The sequence below is a fragment of the Pelophylax lessonae genome (assembly GCF_965119305.1).
Source record: "Pelophylax lessonae genome assembly, chromosome: 9".
Taxonomy (NCBI): Eukaryota; Metazoa; Chordata; class Amphibia; order Anura; family Ranidae; genus Pelophylax; species Pelophylax lessonae.
The window spans coordinates 222806936-222825417 of record NC_138776.1 but is presented as its reverse complement, the minus strand read 5'-3'; the positions used below and the strand labels follow the sequence as shown (position 1 = coordinate 222825417).

The following is an 18482-nucleotide window of genomic DNA, read 5'->3' as shown; positions in this document are numbered from 1 at the left end:
TTTTTTTTTTTTTTTTTTTTTTTTTAGTTTTGGTGCAAAATGAGTAGTTACATCAAATTCTTCATTTTCAAACTACTAATTCTGCACCAAAACAAAAATTTGGGAAGTATATTTAAAGTGGAGTTCCACCCTATTTTTATACTTACCTCCATCTTCTCGCTCCGGGTCACCTGAAAAAGAAATGGATAATCGCATATTTTTTTTTTTTTTACTTACCTCGTAGCGAAGAAAATATACTTACCTTACTTCCTTCTTCCTCCTTCCTCGGCCGCGGCCCGTCGTCACTTCCTGGCTCTGCAATGATTCCTGGGAGCTGGACGTCATAGCTCCCAGGAATCATTGCGCCTGCACCGGCCCCGACGTCAGTTCCGGGTCGCGCGCGTCATCCCCTTCTAAACAGCTTCTGGGCATGCCCAGAAGCTGTGGAGGGGTGACGCGCGCGACCCGGAAGTGACGTCGGGGCCGGCGCAGAGCATCGTGGGACCACAGAAGGCGGAAGAAGACGCCGAAGAGGACGCGCTGGCTTCAAGCTGCCCACATCTGAGATGGCAGCGCTGGACAAGACGTTTGCAAGGTAAGTATTTCGTCTTGCAGGTAAGTGCAACCCGGGACAGATCAGAGGCTAGCCATTGTGGAATGCATTGGCCTGACTGTCCCGGGGGTATTAAAAAAAAAAAAAAAAAAAAATCCAGGGTGGAACTCCGCTTTAATGATTCTTCAGAATTTCCAACGGAGCTATGTGCCAGAAAGACATCAGAATCGTCGCTGTTGTCACTTTCCGTACCTGATGATGAATTTTCCCACGAATCGCTATCGCTCAGTTCTTCAAGTAACTCTGTTTCGCTGTCGCTGTTTTCCAGTTCGTCTAAAAGCGCTTTTGCGCAAAAAGAATGCTTTTTGGACGCCATGGTCATTCTCAATTTTCCAGGCACAAAGCACTGGAAAAACACAGGCAGGGCACTGGAAAAGCCTCCAGGTGAAATCCTGTGGTGAAATGGCATGATACAGTGTAATCGGTTAGGATCACAACTTTGTATCATGTCATTTGTTGCATTTACATTTTTTAATTTGCCGCTGCATCGGCCAAGCACACAGCGGGAGGATGGCTGGAGGACAGTGGGGGGTTGCAGGGGAAGGTGAGTTTTTCTGGGGTAATCCCGAGTGTGGCTGGGGGTTTCCGCTTTTGGTACTGTATATTAACCCCGAGCCACACGCGGAAATACCGCTAGGGAGGTTAAAGGGTTCTTTACTATCAGAATGGTAAGGATGTGGAATTCTCTTTCACAAGCAGTGGTATCAGCAAGAGCATGGAAATTTTCAAAAAACTATTAGATGGGCACCTTAACAACCACAACATACAGAGGTATACAATGTACTATTAACAGCAAGCACACTCATTATAGGTTGAACTGGATGGACTGCTGTCTTTTTTTTTTTTTTTTTCAACCTCGCTATGTAACTATGTAATTGTCAAATTATGGCCGAGCGGGAGCGCTCCCATCCTGGGTGGATGTCATATGACATCCCTAGGGGCCGCTCTGCAACGTGTTCTGTCACCCTTGTCCAACAGACACAGCAGATAACAGATCAGTGTACTGGGCCAAGGCTGGTACCTTGCGATTTGCTGCAACCAATAACGGCAATTGCATGACAATAGTACGCAATGATTGGCTTGCGTTAATAGCCATTCATTGTGTACCACTGTGTTAATCTCTGTGATACCAATCACAGCTTAACAATCGTATACAATGAATGGATGGCATTCATAAAAATGATTGCTTATAACAGTGATCATCGCTGTTGTTAGCAGTCAGTCTAAATTTTAACCACTTGCTGACCAGCCGCCGCAGTTATTCGGCGGAGGTCGGCAGGTTCCCGTGAATTGCCATATCTGTCGCGGGAGCGATCCCTGGGGGCGCACTCGCCATCAGGGTAGCCGATCCACGGGGCCAGCGGCCGCAATCGCTACCCGTGAAGAGAGAACAGCGGTCTGCTGTTGTAAACACAGAGCTCCGGTGTTCTTCCATTTTAGGAGCACAGGTCTTGGTCTTGATCTCACAAGCCCATTCCCACACAGTTATAAAACCCCCCCTAGGCTCACATTTAACCCTTTGATCGCCCCTGGATTAACCCCTTCCCTGCCAGTGTCATTATTACAGTAATGGTGCATATTTTTAGCACTGATTACTGTAGTAATGACACTGGTCCCCAAAAGTGTCAAAAATGTCAGGGGTCTGATCGGTCCACTGCAATGTCGCAATCCCGCTACAAATCACTGATCGCCACCATTACTAGTAAAAATAAATTAAAATGACATAAATCTTTCCCCTAGTTTGTAGATGCGATAATTTTTGCGCAAACCATTTAAAATATGCATATTGGGATTTTTGTTTTGCCAAAAAAATACAAATTGGCCTAAAATGATGAAAAAACATTTTTTTTGGGAATGTTATATAGCAGAAAGTAAAATATATATATATATATATAATATATATATATATATATATATATATATATATATATATATATAAAATTTTTTTCAGAATTGTCGCTCTTTTTTTGTTTATAGCGCAAAAAATAAAAATCGCAGAGGGAATCAAATACCACCAAAAGAAAGCTCTATTTATGGGGGGGGGGGGGGGGAAGGACATCAATTTTTTGGGGTACAGCGTCGCATGACCACGCAATAGTTAAAATAACTCCCCGAATCGCAAAAAATGGCCTGGTAATTAAGGGGGAAATTTTTCCAGTCCAGAAGTGGTTAAAAAAAAGCCCTGATCACTTCCCCAGAGTAGTATAATATCACCATGGTAACTCTGTATTGCTCTGGTCACAGTATGTAAAAAAATTGTAAAGTAAAAAATTATCAATCGGTCTCCCTGATCACCAAAACCCAGTCAAATGCTGATGCTGTATTGTTCTGGTAATTGTATAAAAAAAATTAAAGTGAAAATCAAATTTTATTTTTTGTTAATTTTCCCAAAATTTGGACTAAAAAATTACAACTTCAAAAAACTCACCTTGCTTCTTACTAAATACCCTGGACTGTCTACTTTCGCAAAAGGAGTAATTTGGGGGGTATCTGTACTGTTCCTGCATTTTTGGGCCCCGAGAAATGATAGGCCATCAGTGCATCAGGATTGGTCAATTTTCAAATAAACTGTATATTCCATAGTTTGCAGACTATGGGTTACGTTTCCAAATAAATGTAGTAGAACACATTTTGACCTACATTTATGAAGAAAGATTTATTTCCAAAATTGTATTAACTGAAACGAAGAAATGCATTTTTTTTTCAAATTCTTGATTTTTTATGTACTTTGCAAAAAAAAAAAAAAAAACCCAGTGATGAATAAATACCACCAAAAGAAAGTTCTCTGTCTCAAAAACAATGATACAAATTTCATCTGGGTACAGTGTTGCATAATTGAGTTTTCATTCAAAATGTGATTTTTGTTGAAAGCTGAAAATGGCCTGGGCAGGAAGGAGGCGAGTGTGTCCTGTGTTGAGGTTTACAGGGTTTGAAAGATTACAGCTTGCACGTTGGCATATTTTGGGGTCCTCAACTGTTGTAGGAAATTTGTTTCGTGAATTGTGGACCGCATTGATATCCATTGATTGGAGTCAGGGTTCGGGCTCCTTGCTGCATGGCTGATTGAAGGAGGGAAAGGGCCAGTGGCAGAGTGAGGTCCAGGGACGGGACTTAGGGCTTTGGATAGAGATAAACACTACAGATATGTACTCGGGTAAAATTTCATGAATGGGGTTTGCATCCACTTTAAGATGATTCTAGAGAAGATCATCCTTGCTTACAGATTGTTGTTCACTGATTGCTACACCTCTTAGAGGTCAAGAAAGCCCCCCCAATGAACCAATGGAGGGAAGAAATTAATGCAAGTATAAAAATCTGTTTATTTTAATTGAGGGTCCATGGGCTATTGTTAGAGACCTGCAGATTAATTCTGTAATTGTTCTTTATTTTGCCTACATGGCTTAAAACACTATTCTATCATCTTTCCTTTACCAAGGGGCTCCACAGTGCCAGCGTTCCTGGAATTTTGGCTTTGGATTTATGTTCAACAGACACAAATAAAACACTTACTGGTAAGGAATTTGTTCATACTATTTTTGTTTCGATACCCACTCGCTTTAAAAAGTTCAGCTGAAGATGTATATGTACTTTTCTTTTAATATGTTGAATTGGATGTCATTCAAATAGATAAAGTAGCAGATTTACTAGGCCTTTTCGTATCTTTTTCCAAGTCCACTTCCAGGACATCTTACATGAGAGAGAATCCTCCCACCAGGAAACACATGGTCCACTTTTTTTTGAATAAAGATCACCACACCCTCTCAGGTGCTCAGTTTTATGTGTTTGCTATGTTTATTATTTTCTTACAGGCCATCTGGCAGGGTTCAGAGGCCTTCTGAATGCCCTGTTCAGGGCTTAAAAGCACCATAGTTGGGGCTTTCCATATTTGAATTACTCATGTGAAGCTATTGGGGGGGCATATTACCTCATAATGGACTGGGAGCCAGCCATGCTGGAGTCAGATTGGTCAGAGATGAAGGAAGCATAGGGACTTTTTGTCGTCTTTTCCTCCTCTGTTTCCTCCTGATTAGCTTTCCTCAAATTCTTCTGCTGTGGCTGGTGGGCTTGTTGTGGCAGTCTCTGCACCATCAGTGTTTCCTTTTGTAACAGTCCAGGCTTAATAAGTTCTTTTCCTGCTGAAAGCTGGGGCCCGGGAGGAAGGTAATGGAGGTGCCCGCAGAAATTCAAAGAAATGTGCTTAATGTACAAAGTAATGTTTAGCTGTTGGCAGAAGCCGCTGTGTCAAGAGTGCATAGACAAGCCAGAGAAAAAAGTCTGGGTAGCTTCTTAAGAATGTCTTACAATCCATAAAAAAGGAATTCTCCAAGCAATTTTATGTTTTGGATTAGATTTGAGGATCAGTCGCCCCCCACCGTGGACCCATGCCCCTTCCATTCATCCACTTATTCTGCTGCTTCTTCTACCCCCTATTTTCTCTCTCCTCTCGTCACATCTTTCCACCCGACACTCTTGGGTGGTTAATCGCCCCATTGAAAATATTTCAAAATGGTTTCTGGTGTGTGTTGATACCATGTTTATGACTGCTTGTAGGCCAGGTGTGTACAGGTTCTGAATCTTGTACTCCACCTGAACTCTTTCACTAGCTTTTATTTTAAAGCGGAGTTCCGGCCACGAAAAAATGTTTTCAATAAAAATACCCCCGGGACAGTCAGGGCTAGTACATTGCACAATGGATAGCCTCTGTACTGTCCCGGTTCGTACTTACCTGGAAGAAGAAATACTTTTTAAAATTTCTTCTCCAGCGTTGCCATCTTGGATGTGGGCAGCTGAAGCCAGCGCGATCCTCTTCTGCGTCCTCTTCCGTGTCCTCTTCTCCCAGAATGCGCCTGCACCGGCCCCGCTTGTCACTTTCGGTGCGGCGCCGCATTCCTCCACAGCTTCTGGGCATGCAGGGAATGCGGCGCCGCACCGGAAGTGACGAGCGGGGCCGGCGCATGGATTCCTGGGAGCGATGACGTTCAGCTCCCAGGAATCATTGCAAACCGCAAGTGACGGCGCGGGCCGCGGTCGCCGAGGGAGGAAGTGGAAGAAAGGTGAGTATATTTTTCTACAATAACAAGTTAAGTAAAAAAAAAAAATTAATCTTAACTATCCATTTCTTTAACAGGGGACAAATAGGAAGCGGATGGCCACAAAATCGACTGTCGATTTTGTGGCCGGAACTCCGCTTTAAGGTATGTGAGATTTCATGAGGTCAAACACCTTTCAACTCAATAGTAGATTTGATTAGGAAGTGTGCCTTTATGGTGCTAGTGACTAATTTTTATTGCGGTTCAATCTTTACTACACTCTTCTATGGTTTTCTATTTTCGTTCTGCTGAAGATATTTTTTCTTGGCCTATTTGTACCCAATCATTTTGTCTAATGTGTTATATTGACGCATACCAATAAAGAAAAAAAAATAGGAAATGTCCTGCACCTTCCTGGATTTTCAGTGAGCAATTGCAACAATCTGCCTACATTGATGTACTGCCTAGTGCTTCTGGCAATAGCACCCCCCCCCCCCCTTTCCCATTTCTGCTACCAGTAAGAAACTGATTGAGGAGCTGGAGTGCACCTGAGCGAGAAGACAGTGAAATAGATGGCAAAGTACCCAAATCTCACCCGGCTCTGCACAAACCCCAACACGTGCGAGCATATTCCCTAAACAGAGCACAAAAGAGCATAGGTGTACAACAGCAAGTCCTCCAGCTCCCGTCCCAGACCCCAAATTGGGGAGCAGGCAGGGACCAGGGGACAATACTGAAAGCACCACAAAAAGGAGACAGGCAATCGAATGGACATAAAAGAAAAATCAAAACAGGCAGAATAAAAAGAATAACGGGGGAAGGCATTAGAAACAAATTGGGGGCGACTGACTCGCTGAGTAACGTGGAGAGATAGCAAATCCCATTCCGCAGGAACAGGATCACAGCACCGTTCAGGAAGAGCTAAGTAGACTACCCCATAGACGGCAAGTCCGTGCGACAGGCAACAGTCCCAGAAACAAGGATATCAAACAGGAGAAAAGGGAAAGCCTCCAGGCATCACAGCGATAAGGCACACGGCAGGTATGTAAACTGTAGACTGCGGGGGGGGGGGGGGGGGGGGGATGTAGGTAAACACAGCTCACAGTCAGTATAGATGAGAACCCCCCTCAACCCCACAGCAATGTCAAAAACAGGCAAAGGTCTGAAACATCCACCGGGTTAAAGAATCTTCAGGCAGGTGCAACATTGCGTCGGTCAAGCCAGTCCATGGCCAGAGCAGGATCCTCAAAGAATTGAGCGCGGTCATCCACCTCCACCCTAAGACGAGCAGGGTATAACATGGCATATTTCAAATGCAGGGCCCTCATATGCGGCGTTTAACCTCTTGGAAACGGGCCAGCAGACGCTGAACCTCATTAGAGAAATCCAGAAAGACAGTCACATGTCCACTTTGATAGGGAATATTACCCTTTTCTCTGGAAAGGCGAAGGATTTTATCCCTGTCCCGGAAATTGAGAAATTTGGCAATGAACGCGCGGGCTGGGGCCCCATATGGGGGAGGCCGCACCGGGATACGGTGGGCCCTCTCCACCCCAAACATCACAGAGAAAGACTCACGGCCATAGGTGGTAAGAAGCAGGTCTTCCAGGAAGCTAGCCGGATCGTTCCCCTCAGCCTTCTCAGGCAGGCCGATGAATCGAAGATTGCAGCAGCGAAGACGATTCTACATATCATCCTCTTTGGAATGGAGCTGCTCGGCGGAGTGCTGCAGGGGATGCAAAATGTCCTCACTGGCGCTTATGCGTGTCTCAGCCTCCGTGACCCGGTCCCGCAGCTTAGACATATCTTGCCGGATCAGGGAGATATCGATCTTGACTACTTCTATTTTTGATATAAAAATGGGTAAAGAGGCGCTGGTGATCTTTTAGCTGGATATAAATATTAGTTGGTTACGTATTTTATAAAAATCATATATAAAAAATATATAGACAATATAGTATATGAGACACGTGCACTAAAAAGTATACTTATTAAGGTGCTTATTAATATTAATATTTATGTCCCAAATATTTGATAGTGTATAAATTATATAAATATGGTATTGGTATTTTAGGTGCAACAAACAAAAAAAATGTGCTTATAGTGCATAAACTTAAAGTGCAAATGCTGACCTTGATTTTCCAATAAATTATTAAGTATTATAAAAGTGCTTAATATCTCCACCAATAAGTTATATTCACATATAATAAATAGAAAAAACATTTTTAGTGCTCAAAATTTGTGAAAAAAAGTCTCTATGATTCTGGATTTTTCATGCAACCAAATTGTGCGTTTTTTGTGATCTTTAATTATTTCTTTAAAAAGTGCTCCAAGTGCTGGGGTGTGTCACACGTGGCCTCTTACCAGCTTTCCACAGGTCACAAGGACCTCCAGCGCATGTGATCCCTTTAAATTGGGTGGATCAAACCTCTCCTCGGTACTTTGTATATCCTGCTCCTACGTTACTCGAGGTGGACAATATAGTCCGTACATATAAAGATAGGAAAAAAGCCTCCAATGGTGAAATATTGTTTATTTGGTAAAAAACACACACTAAGGATAACAATTTGCCTCTTACTCTTTGTTGTGCCCTCCTGGCACTGGGCAATTAAGCAGTATGGGTCACGGGTGTTGGGAAGATATCCTCAGGGGATCTGCAGCTCCCTCATGTATCTCTCTCCCTGTTCCGTTTATGCCGGTCGGCTTGCGTCCCAGCCACTGCCTCGAATTCGAATTCAAGATGCCTTTGCCTAATATGTTCCTAAAGCATTCCCATTTTTCCTCTGTGGTCAGGGATCCCAGGGTTTGGTCCCAGTTTACCCTTTCCATCATTGAGTACAATTTTGGAAAGTTTGCCCTTCTGAAGTTTAGGGTTCTTATGTTCCCCACTTGCCTTGTTATATTGTTATTTACACTAAATGTGATCATCCTGTGATCGCTAGAGCCCAGGTTGTCCTGGACTCCTACCTCCGAGATTATGTCTGGGTCATTAGTGAGCAATAGATCCAGGACTGCGCTTTCTCTGGTAGGGGAATCCACCAACTGTGACATGTAATTATCCAGTAAGGTTTCCGTGAATAGGCGGGCCTTCTGTGAGTGTGCAGTCCCCTCTTCCCAGTCAATGTCGGGGTAATTGAAGTCCCCCAATACGATGACTGATCCCAATTTTGCCACTTTACCCATTAGTGCTAAAAATTCCAGCTCTACCTCCTCCCCTTGGTTAGGTGGCCTATAGCAAACCCCCACAATTACTTTCCCCTTTTCTCCTTCCCTATGGAGTTCAACCCACACAGATTCTAAATCCATGCTCATCCCATCCGTAATGTCACTCCTTTCTGTCACCTTTATATTGTTCTTGACATAGAGACATACCCCTCCCCCTCTTTTTCCTACCCTGTCCTTCCGGTACACCGAATACCCTTGGATATTGGCCAGCCAGTCATGTGAGGGGTCGAACCAAGTCTCCGCTATTCCCACAATGTCTATGTCCTCATGTATTAACATTTCCAACTCATCCATTTTATTAGCTAGGCTCCTGGCATTAGCATATACCCCTCTTAGTTTTAAGGAAGTTAAGCGCAATTGGCGGTTATGTTTATTCCTGTTTGGTCTGAGGTTCTCCCGCACAGACCTGCCAATTGACATTGTGGACCTACTGTCGCTGCTGACACTACAGCTGCCTTCTGTCCTCTGCTCCCTCCTGACTGACTCTACTTCTGAGCCCTCCCCCCCGTCTCCTAGTTTAAAAGCCCCTCCAACTTGGCCATCTTTCTCCCCAAAAGAGCTGTACCGTCCCCATTAAGGTGCAGCCCATCCTTACTAAAGAGCCGGTAGCCGACTGAGAAGTCAGCCCAGTTCTCCAGGAACCCAAACCCCTCCTTCCTACACCAATTCCTCAGCCACTTGTTAAGTTCCCTAATCTCCTTCTGCCTCTCTTGTGTGGCTCGAGGTACAGGCAGTATTTCAGAGAAAACCACCTTGGAGGTCCTTTTCCTCAATCTATTACCTAAGTCCCTGAAATCGTTCTTAAGGATCCTCCACCTACCTTTAACTTTGTCATTAGTGCCCACGTGCACCATGACCGCTGGGTCATCCCCAGCCCCGCACAACAATCTGTCTGCCAGATCTGCGATGTGCCGAACTCGGGCGCCCGGTAAACAACAAACTGTTCGGTTCACGAGATCTTTTTTACAGATTGCCCTCTCTGTCCTCTTGATAATTGAGTCCCCAACTACCACAACCTTTCTAACCTTTCCTGAGTTACGGCCCCCCTTCTTCCTGAAGCCGTCCCTCCCCTGGCAGCTGGGGGAGGGTGCATGCTCCAGCTCTGCCACCCCTGAGCTGATATCCCCCTCAACCTGCAACTCGACAGATTTGTTAGGGTGTACCAACTCAGGATTGGCCTCCCTGGCTCTCCTCCCTCTACCCTTCCTAACAGTCACCCAGCTGCGTACCTCTGCTGCTTGCGTCTCCTCTGTTCCTCCCTCCTCTATGCTGGCCCCTACCAGCGCCTGATAGGTAATGTCCAAGCTCCTTTCCAGGTTGTTGATGCCACGCAGTGTTGCCACTGTGTTCTGTAGGTCCAGGATCTGGTCTACCAGAGCAACAAGTTGCTCACATCTTGCACAGCAGTATTCGCCCTCGAATGGTTCATCAAGGAACGCATACATGCAGCAAGAAGTGCACTGAGTGGCATCCGCAATCCTGTCGGACATTATTACCCACTACTCTATGGGGATATATTAACGAACTGCTCTTCCTAACCTACACTACCTCTAACTTCCCTGGTACAAAACCTGGGGTACTCACCAGTCGCTAATATACTAACCAGTCGCTAAGATACTCACCAGTCGCAAAGATCCAATAGACGCAAAGATACTCACCAGTCGCAAAGATACTCACCAGTCGCAAAGATACTCACCAGTCGCAAAGATACTCACCAGTCGCAAAGATACTCACCAGTCGCAACGATACTCACCAGTCGCAACGATACTCACCAGTCGCAAGATACTCACCAGTCGCAAAGATACTCACCAGTCGCAAAGATACTCACCAGTCGCAAAGATACTCACCAGTCGCAAAGATACTCACCAGTCGCAAAGATACTCACCAGTCGCAAAGATACTCACCAGTCGCAAAGATACTCACCAGTCGCACAGATACTCACCAGTCGCACAGATACTCACCAGTCGCAAGATACTCACCCGATACACACCAGTTGCAAATATACTCACCAGTCGCAAGATGCTAACCCTCGCAAGATGCTAACCAGTCGCAAAATGCTCACTAGTCGCTAAGATACTCACCAGTCTCTAAAATACTCACGGTTGATCAGTCAAGAGCGCCGTCGGTCGGTCGCAGAACAGTCTTGTCTGTCGCAGAACAGTCTTGTCTGTCGCAGAACAGTCTTGTCTGTCGCAGAACAGTCTTGTCTGTCGCAGAACAGTCTTGTCTGTCGCAGAGCAGTCTTGTCTGTCGCAGAGCAGTCTTGTCTGTCGCAGAGCAGTCTTGTCTGTCGCAGAGCAGTCTTGTCTGTCGCAGAGCAGTCTTGTCTGTCGCAGAGCAGTCTTGTCTGTCGCAGAGCAGTCTTGTCTGTCGCAGAGCAGTCTTGTCTGTCGCAGAGCAGTCTTGTCTGTCGCAGAGCAGTCTTGTCTGTCGCAGAGCAGTCTTGTCTGTCGCAGAGCAGTCTTGTCTGTCGCAGAGCAGTCTTGTCTGTCGCAGAGCAGTCTTGTCTGTCGCAGAGCAGTCTTGTCTGTCGCAGAGCAGTCTTGTCTGTCGCAGAGCAGTCTTGTCTGTCGCAGAGCAGTCTTGTCTGTCGCAGAGCAGTCTTGTCTGTCGCAGAGCAGTCTTGTCTGTCGCAGAGCAGTCTTGTCTGTCGCAGAGCAGTCTTGTCTGTCGCAGAGCAGTCTTGTCTGTCGCAGAGCAGTCTTGTCAGTCGTTAACGGTCGCAAGCAAGGTCAGTCAGTCACAGGATGGTCAGTCACAGGTTGGTCTGTCAGTCCGTCAGTCACAGGTCCCAAAGCACGTCACACAGCTGCAGAGAGATACTCACCAGTCGCCGCTGCTCCTCCTCCCCTGCTTCCGTGAACCTCCCTCCTCAATACTGTGTGGTGTCCGTTCACCGCCGCTCCGCCGTCTACCGCCGCGGCTTACAGTCCCGGTCCTTCACGTCCCGGTCCTTCACGTCCCGGTCCCGCTCTCTGTTCCGGTCTCTCTGTCCCCTGCACTCGCGCCGGCTTCTGGTGACCTAGTGCGGCTCCCTCGCACGTGTCACCCGGCTCTCCTCCACACACACTCCTCCAGCTGCTCGCTGCTGCTTGCTCCTCCCACTTCCGGCTCTTGCACTTGTCCTGCCCTCTTGTCTGCTTTTCCTGTGCCTTACAGTGCAGTGCCTTACAGTACAGTACATCCCAAGGAGCACTGTGCAAGTGATAATATTGAAATGGAAGGAGTATCAGACCACTGCAAATCTACGAAGACCTGGCCGCCCCTCTAAACTTTCAGCTCATACAAGGAGAAGACTGATCAGAGATGCAGCCAAGAGGCCCATGATCACTCTGGATGAACTGCAGAGATCTACAGCTGAGGTGGGAGACTCTGTCCATAGGACAACAATCAGTCATATACTGCACAAATCTGGCCTTTATGGAAAAGTGGCAAGAAGAAAGCCATTTCTTAAAGATATCCATAAAAAGTGTTGTTTAAGTTTGCCACAAGCCACCTGGGAGACACACCAAACATGTGGAAGAAGGTGCTCTGGTCCGATGAAACCAAAATCGAACTTTTTGGCAACAATGCAAAACGTTATGTTTGGCGTAAAAGCAACACAGCTCATCACCCTGAACACACCATCCCCACTGTCAAACATGGTGGTGGCAGCATCATGTTTTGGGCCTGCTTTTCTTCAGCAGGGACAGGGAAGATGGTTAAAATTGATGAGAAGATGGATGGAGCCAAATACAAGACCATTCTGGAAGAAAACCTGATGGAGTCTGCAAAAGACCGGAGACTGGGACGGAGATTTGTCTTCCAACAAGACAATGATCCTAAAGCAAAATCTACAATGGAATGGTTCACAAATAAACATATCCAGGTGTTAGAATGGCCAAGTCAAAGTCCAGACCTGAATCCAATCGAGAATCTGTGGAAAGAACTGAAAACGGCTGTTCACAAACGCTCTCCATCCAACCTCACTGAGCTTGAGCTGTTTTGCAAGGAGGAATGGGCAAAAATTTCAGTCTCTCGATGTGCAAAACTGATAGAGACAGACATACCCCAAGCGACTTACAGCTGTAATCGCAGCAAAAGGTGGCGCTACAAAGTATTAACTTAAGGGGGCTGAATAATTTTGCACGCCCAATTTTTCCGTTTTTTATTTGTTAAAGTTTGAAATATCCAATAAATTTCTTTCCACTTCATGATTGTGTCCCACTTGTTGATTCTTCACAAAAAAATTACAGTTTTATATCTTTGAAGCCTGAAATGTGGCAAAAGGTCGAAAAGTTCAAGGGGGCCGAATACTTTCGCCAAGCACTGTGTGTGTGTGTGTGTGTGTGTGTGTGTGTGTGTGTGTGTGTGTGTGTGTGTGTGTGTGTGTGTGTGTATATATATATATATATTATACCAAAACGTTTGCAGAATAAAACTATCAATAGCCTTATTCTGCACACTTTGCACTTTACATTAGACATAGGTTATTATCAATGTGTGATGCTTCCTTTTTTTGTTTATTTTTTCCTTTTTCAGTTTTGAACTGAGTAGGGAAATGTAAAACCACTGTCAGTTTTTTGTTGCCTTTGTCCCGGGTGTTAACAAGTAACCACTGTGTTGAGCTGATCGTGGTACTTGGCTCACAGCGGCCGGGGTATCGTAATCGCTATGACCAATTATAATAAGACACAACAAAAAATAGCCTCTAGGTCTTCCTTTTTCTATATCCTCAAAAAACAGTAATCTGGGAGCCACTAGTCCTAACAAAATGAATTACCTAAGAATATAAAAATACTAGTTATGGACTCACACAGACATGAAAAGGGGGTGTGTGTGTGTGTGTGTGTGTGTGTATATGTATATATATATATATATTGCTCAAAAAAATTAAAGAAACATTTTTGAAAGCACATCAGATCTCAATGGAGAAAATGACCGTGCTGCATAGATTGGACTGGGTAATGTGTTTGAAAGAAAAGATTCCACATCGTTTGATGGAAATGAAAATCATCAACCTACAGAGGGCTGAATTCATAGACACCCTAAAAATCTAAGTGAAAAAATGATGCAGTAGGCTAGTCTATTTTGCTGAAATTTCATTGCAGCAACTCAAAATGGTATTCAGTAGTTTGTATGCTTGTATGTGTGCCTGACATCGGGGCATGCTCCTAATGACACGACGGATGTTGTCCTGGGGTATTTTCTCCCAGATCTGTACCAGGGCATCACTGAGCTTTTGAACAGACTTTTTTTTTTATTTAAATTTTTTTTTTTCTCTATCGTCTATTGACAGATGCAGCTCTTATTCTTCTTATACCATTGGGTTATGCTGCCCCTTACAGAACTAGTACCAGGCAGGAATAAATTCACTGACACACCTACAGGGGCTGTCTTTTACGGCATAATCCCACGCACACTGCCACAAGCCAGTTTCTTGCTGCCTTGTGAAGGAGTAGGACCTAGGTTTCCTGCTGGGGCTTTTTGTTCTTTTAAGGATTTTTGTGTTTATTTCTCTTTACTCACTAATGCTAGCTAGTGTCAGGGGGATCCTCCTGGTGAACTACAAGCGACAGCTGGCTGAGGTTTTGCACTGGATAATCCTTACGATCTCCTAGCCTGGCGAACAAGCGTGAGCAGGTTATGGTCCCGCACTAGGCCTCGCCACGACAGAGCCCCTGTGGACGGGGATGAGCCTGCGAGTGGATGTCTCGCCGGGACGCATCAACCTGGAACGCCCTGAGTTGCAGCATACCCCTTGGCTGGCAGCACCCCCACTCGGGGTGGGAGGTAGGCTGTCCGGAGTGGAGCCCACCCGGTCCATCGTATGGTGAGTAAACTGAGCCCCCCATGTCCCTAGTGGCCTCTGGGGGGGTGTGGGCCCACTCCTGGTGATAATAGGACCCAGTTTTCCTTAAAAATCTCCCTGGCTTATCAGGATCCCGGCCCTGCCCTCCCTGCTCTTGCATGGGGGCACTATATTCGGCGCCTGGCACCCGGGGGGGGGGGGTGGTATACAGTGGTACCTTATCCTGTGGGGTCTTTTTAGGTAGATCCCTGGTGTGGCCTTGTATCTGGGTCCTGACCGTATGGCAGCGTTCGATCGCCATCGGCTCCTTGTGTGTGAGGTGATGTGGCCATTTTTCCTGGGCTTCCTATACAGTTGTATTGGCGCCATTTTTTTTGTATTATTATACAGGATTTATATAGCGCCAACAGTTTGCGCAGCGCTTTACAATGTGAAGGAAGACAATAGTTACAATACAATTCAAAACAGGAGGAACTAGAGGGCCCTGCTCGTTAGAGCTTACAATCTAGAAGGGAGGGTCAAGTGAAACAAAAGGCAATAACAAAGGCAATAACCGTGGGGGATGGGCTGATGGAGAAAATGGAGGTACATTTGTTTAGGTGTGGGTAGAATAGGCTTCTCTGAAAAGGAGGGAAAAGCTAAAAGGGTAGGAGATAATCGGACAGATAAGGGTAAGGAGTTCCATAGGATTGGAGAGGCTCTGGAAAAGTCCTGGAGGCGAGCATGGAAGGAGGTGACGAGGGAGCTAGAGATCAGGAGGTTTTGAGAGGAACGAAGAGAGCGATTCGGTTGGTATTTTGAGACTTTTTGTAGCCTGGAGCCTCTTGTGGATTGATGTCACTTCCTGTGCTCAGTTCTGTATGCTGCAGACGTTGCTGGTTCCTCTGTGAGGTGATACAGTATGGGGGTCGTTTCTGCTACCTGCCGCTGTTTAAAGGGTAACTCGGAGTACAGCGCAATCGGGCGGTACGGATCGCGGTCAGGAATTTTAAAGGGGCAGTGCATGTTTTTTTGTCACATTGCAAAATTGAGTCCCAGGTTGTAAATTCTCCATCAGACCCCCTCAGTGCGACTGCCGGTATGTTCGGCTCACAGTCCATAGTGTATTTTTCTGCAGCATTGGAATGTCTGGCATCAAAGGTTGATCTTGTCTAAAAAAAACATGCTGCTAACCAAAAACGGCCACTGCCTTCTCTGTCTTCTGTCTCGGAGACCGATATGGTCGCCACGGACAATCCCCTTCCTGAGGGATCCCTGTCCTCGCATTCGGATGGCGAAGAGGACCTGTCCTCAGCCACAGTGCGGGAACGCGCTATGGTGGAAGCACTGATTTGTTCAGTAAGAGAAACTTTACAATTGACTAATGAGCCTACACTGTCGGGAACGTGGGTAGTTTTGGCTCCCGCATAGCCCAGAAATTGGATCAGGTGTTTCCTTGTCCCAAGGAATTTCATGATATTGTGAATGGACAATGGCAGGGTGCCTAAGCGCTTTAAACCCTGTTATCCCTTTGCTGACTCGGTCTCGAACCGCTGGAGGTGCCACCTAGGGTGGACCACCCTGTTTTCAGGTTTAACAAATCTACTGTGGTACCCGTGAAAGATTCCCCGGCCTTCAAGGACTCGTGGATAGCCGAGGTGGAATTCCTTTCCCACCACCTCCATATTTTGGCAGGTTCGATACAAAAACTGATCTTGGTGTCCGTTCGGGTGTCACAGACGGTAACGGTATGGGTTAAAGTGCTAAGGGATAACACTGAGATAGTTCCCCCGACCTTGATTGGACTCACGAACCAGATGGCCTAGGCCCTGGTGTTTGTGTGATGCGTCCTTGGACGCAGCCCCTCTGGTCGCCAGAGGGTCAGCGGTAGGGATTGCCATACGCCGCATGGTGTGACTTAAGAGCTGGTCGGCTGACCAGGTTTCTATGTAGGCCTTAACCACTTGCCGACCGCCGCACGACTATCTACGTCGGCGGTCAGCCCCTCACAGGCAAACTAACGTAGGGCTACGTTGCTTGCTTGTGAGGGTCTAGGGAGCGAGCGCGCGCCCCCGGAGGCGCGCTCCTGCTCCCGCGTGGTCACGGACCCCCCCGTGCGTGTGACCAGCGGACCCTATGTCCGCCGGCCACTCGGCGATCGGCGGGGGAGAGGGAGAATGTCAGGCAGCTTGTGTAAACAAGCTGCCTGTCATTCTCCTCGCTGCAAAGACACTGATCACATGGATCTACTATGTAGATCCGTTGATCAGTGTCCTTACAGCTGAAGCCACAGCCAATCACAGTAGAAAGCACGCCCCTAGGGACACACACAGCCCCTCCCTCCCAAATAAAGTTAACCCCTTCACTACCAGTGTATTTTTACAGTAACAGTGCATATATATATATAGCACTGATTACTGTAGAAATGTCACTGGTAACCCCAAAAGTGTCAAAAATGTCAGTCAAGGGTCCGATCTGTCCGCCGCAATACCGCAAAAAAAATCGCAGATCGCCGCCATTACGCGTTAAAAAAAAAACAACAAAAATTACAAAAATCTTTCCCTTTGTTAGTAAACGCGATAACTTTTGCGCAAACCAATCAAAATACGCTTTTTGCGATTTTTTTTTTTACCAAACCTAGGTAGCATAAAACAAATTGGCCGAAAATTTTAAAAAATTTTGATTTTTACATTTTTTTTGGGGGGAATTTCATATAAAAAAATGTGAAAAATATTGCTATTTTTGCAAAATTGACGCTCTTTTTTTGTTTATAGCGCGTGATCAAAAAATCGCACAGGTGATCAAATACCACCAAAGGAAAGCTCTGTTTGTGGGAAAAAAAGGACGCCAAATTCGTTTAGGTACAGCGTCGCACGACCGCGCAATTGTCCGTTAAATTCACGCAGTGCCGAATCGCAAAATACCCCCTGGTCGGAATGGGGGTAAAATCTTCCGGGGCTTAAGTGGTTAACAGATCTCCCTGCTCTGGGCGAGCATTTGTTTGGAAACTCCTTGCATGAGTTGATATAAGGCTTAATGGGGGGTAAGAATACTCTTCTTCCCCAATCCTCCAAAGGCGTTTTTTTTGTGTTTCAGAGACACAAGAGAAAGGTAAACCGTTCAGGGCCTCTGGAGGGAGCAAAAAGGCTTGGTCAAGTAAGCCCAAGACCAGCCAGTCCGGTTTGACGGACAAATCCTCTTCTGCAAGAAATGGGGCGCCATCACCTGTTTTCTGGGGTGGGGGGGGGGGGGTAGTCTGCGTTTCTTTCAGACATTGTGCTGCCTTCACTCTGTCCTAAGCCCAAGCATCCCAAAGAAATTTCCTTGCATTGTTTGGCTGTGGTTCGGGCAATTAGTTTGCCTGGCGGTTACTGAGTCTTAGAGGAAATCAGACTTTCTTTTTGCCCCCACGCAAGAACCTCGGAAGGGATTGACTGCTTGTGCTGCGACCCTATCCAGATTGATCAGGCAAACGGTTGTTCAGGTTTATTCACTGAAGGGTCAGGTTCCTCCTTTCCCTATAAAGGCTCATTCTACTAGAGTGCTAAATGCCTCTTGGGCTTTTCGCCATCAGGCCTCAGTAGTGCAAGTTTGTAAGGCAGCGACTTGGTCGTCTGTACACACTTTGCCATTGGGGGATATCGGTCCTGGGTTACCTTTACGATCTGCTTCTCCGTGCGGAGTCTCCCACGGTACTGGTGACAAATTTGGAGATCACCATGAGAACCCTGTAGGAGTTCAGGTTGTTTCTGAACCTTCAGAGGTCGTCCCTGGTCCCTTCCATGAGACTGGACTATCTGGGTCTGACTTTGGACTCGTCCTCAGCCAGGGTGTTTCTTCCTCCAGAGAAGTAACCCAAAAACTC

General features: G+C 46.2%; 1 protein-coding gene across 1 annotated transcript in view; it reads left to right on the top strand.

The window, feature by feature from the left end:
- PRPF19 (pre-mRNA processing factor 19) overlaps window positions 1-18482 on the top strand; it is a 328967-nt gene that overhangs the window by 170714 nt on the left and 139771 nt on the right. The window contains exon 8 of the mRNA XM_082268946.1: window positions 4029-4104. Within this exon, the coding sequence (XP_082125072.1) occupies window positions 4029-4104 (76 nt within the window). The remainder of the gene's footprint in view (window positions 1-4028; window positions 4105-18482) is intronic.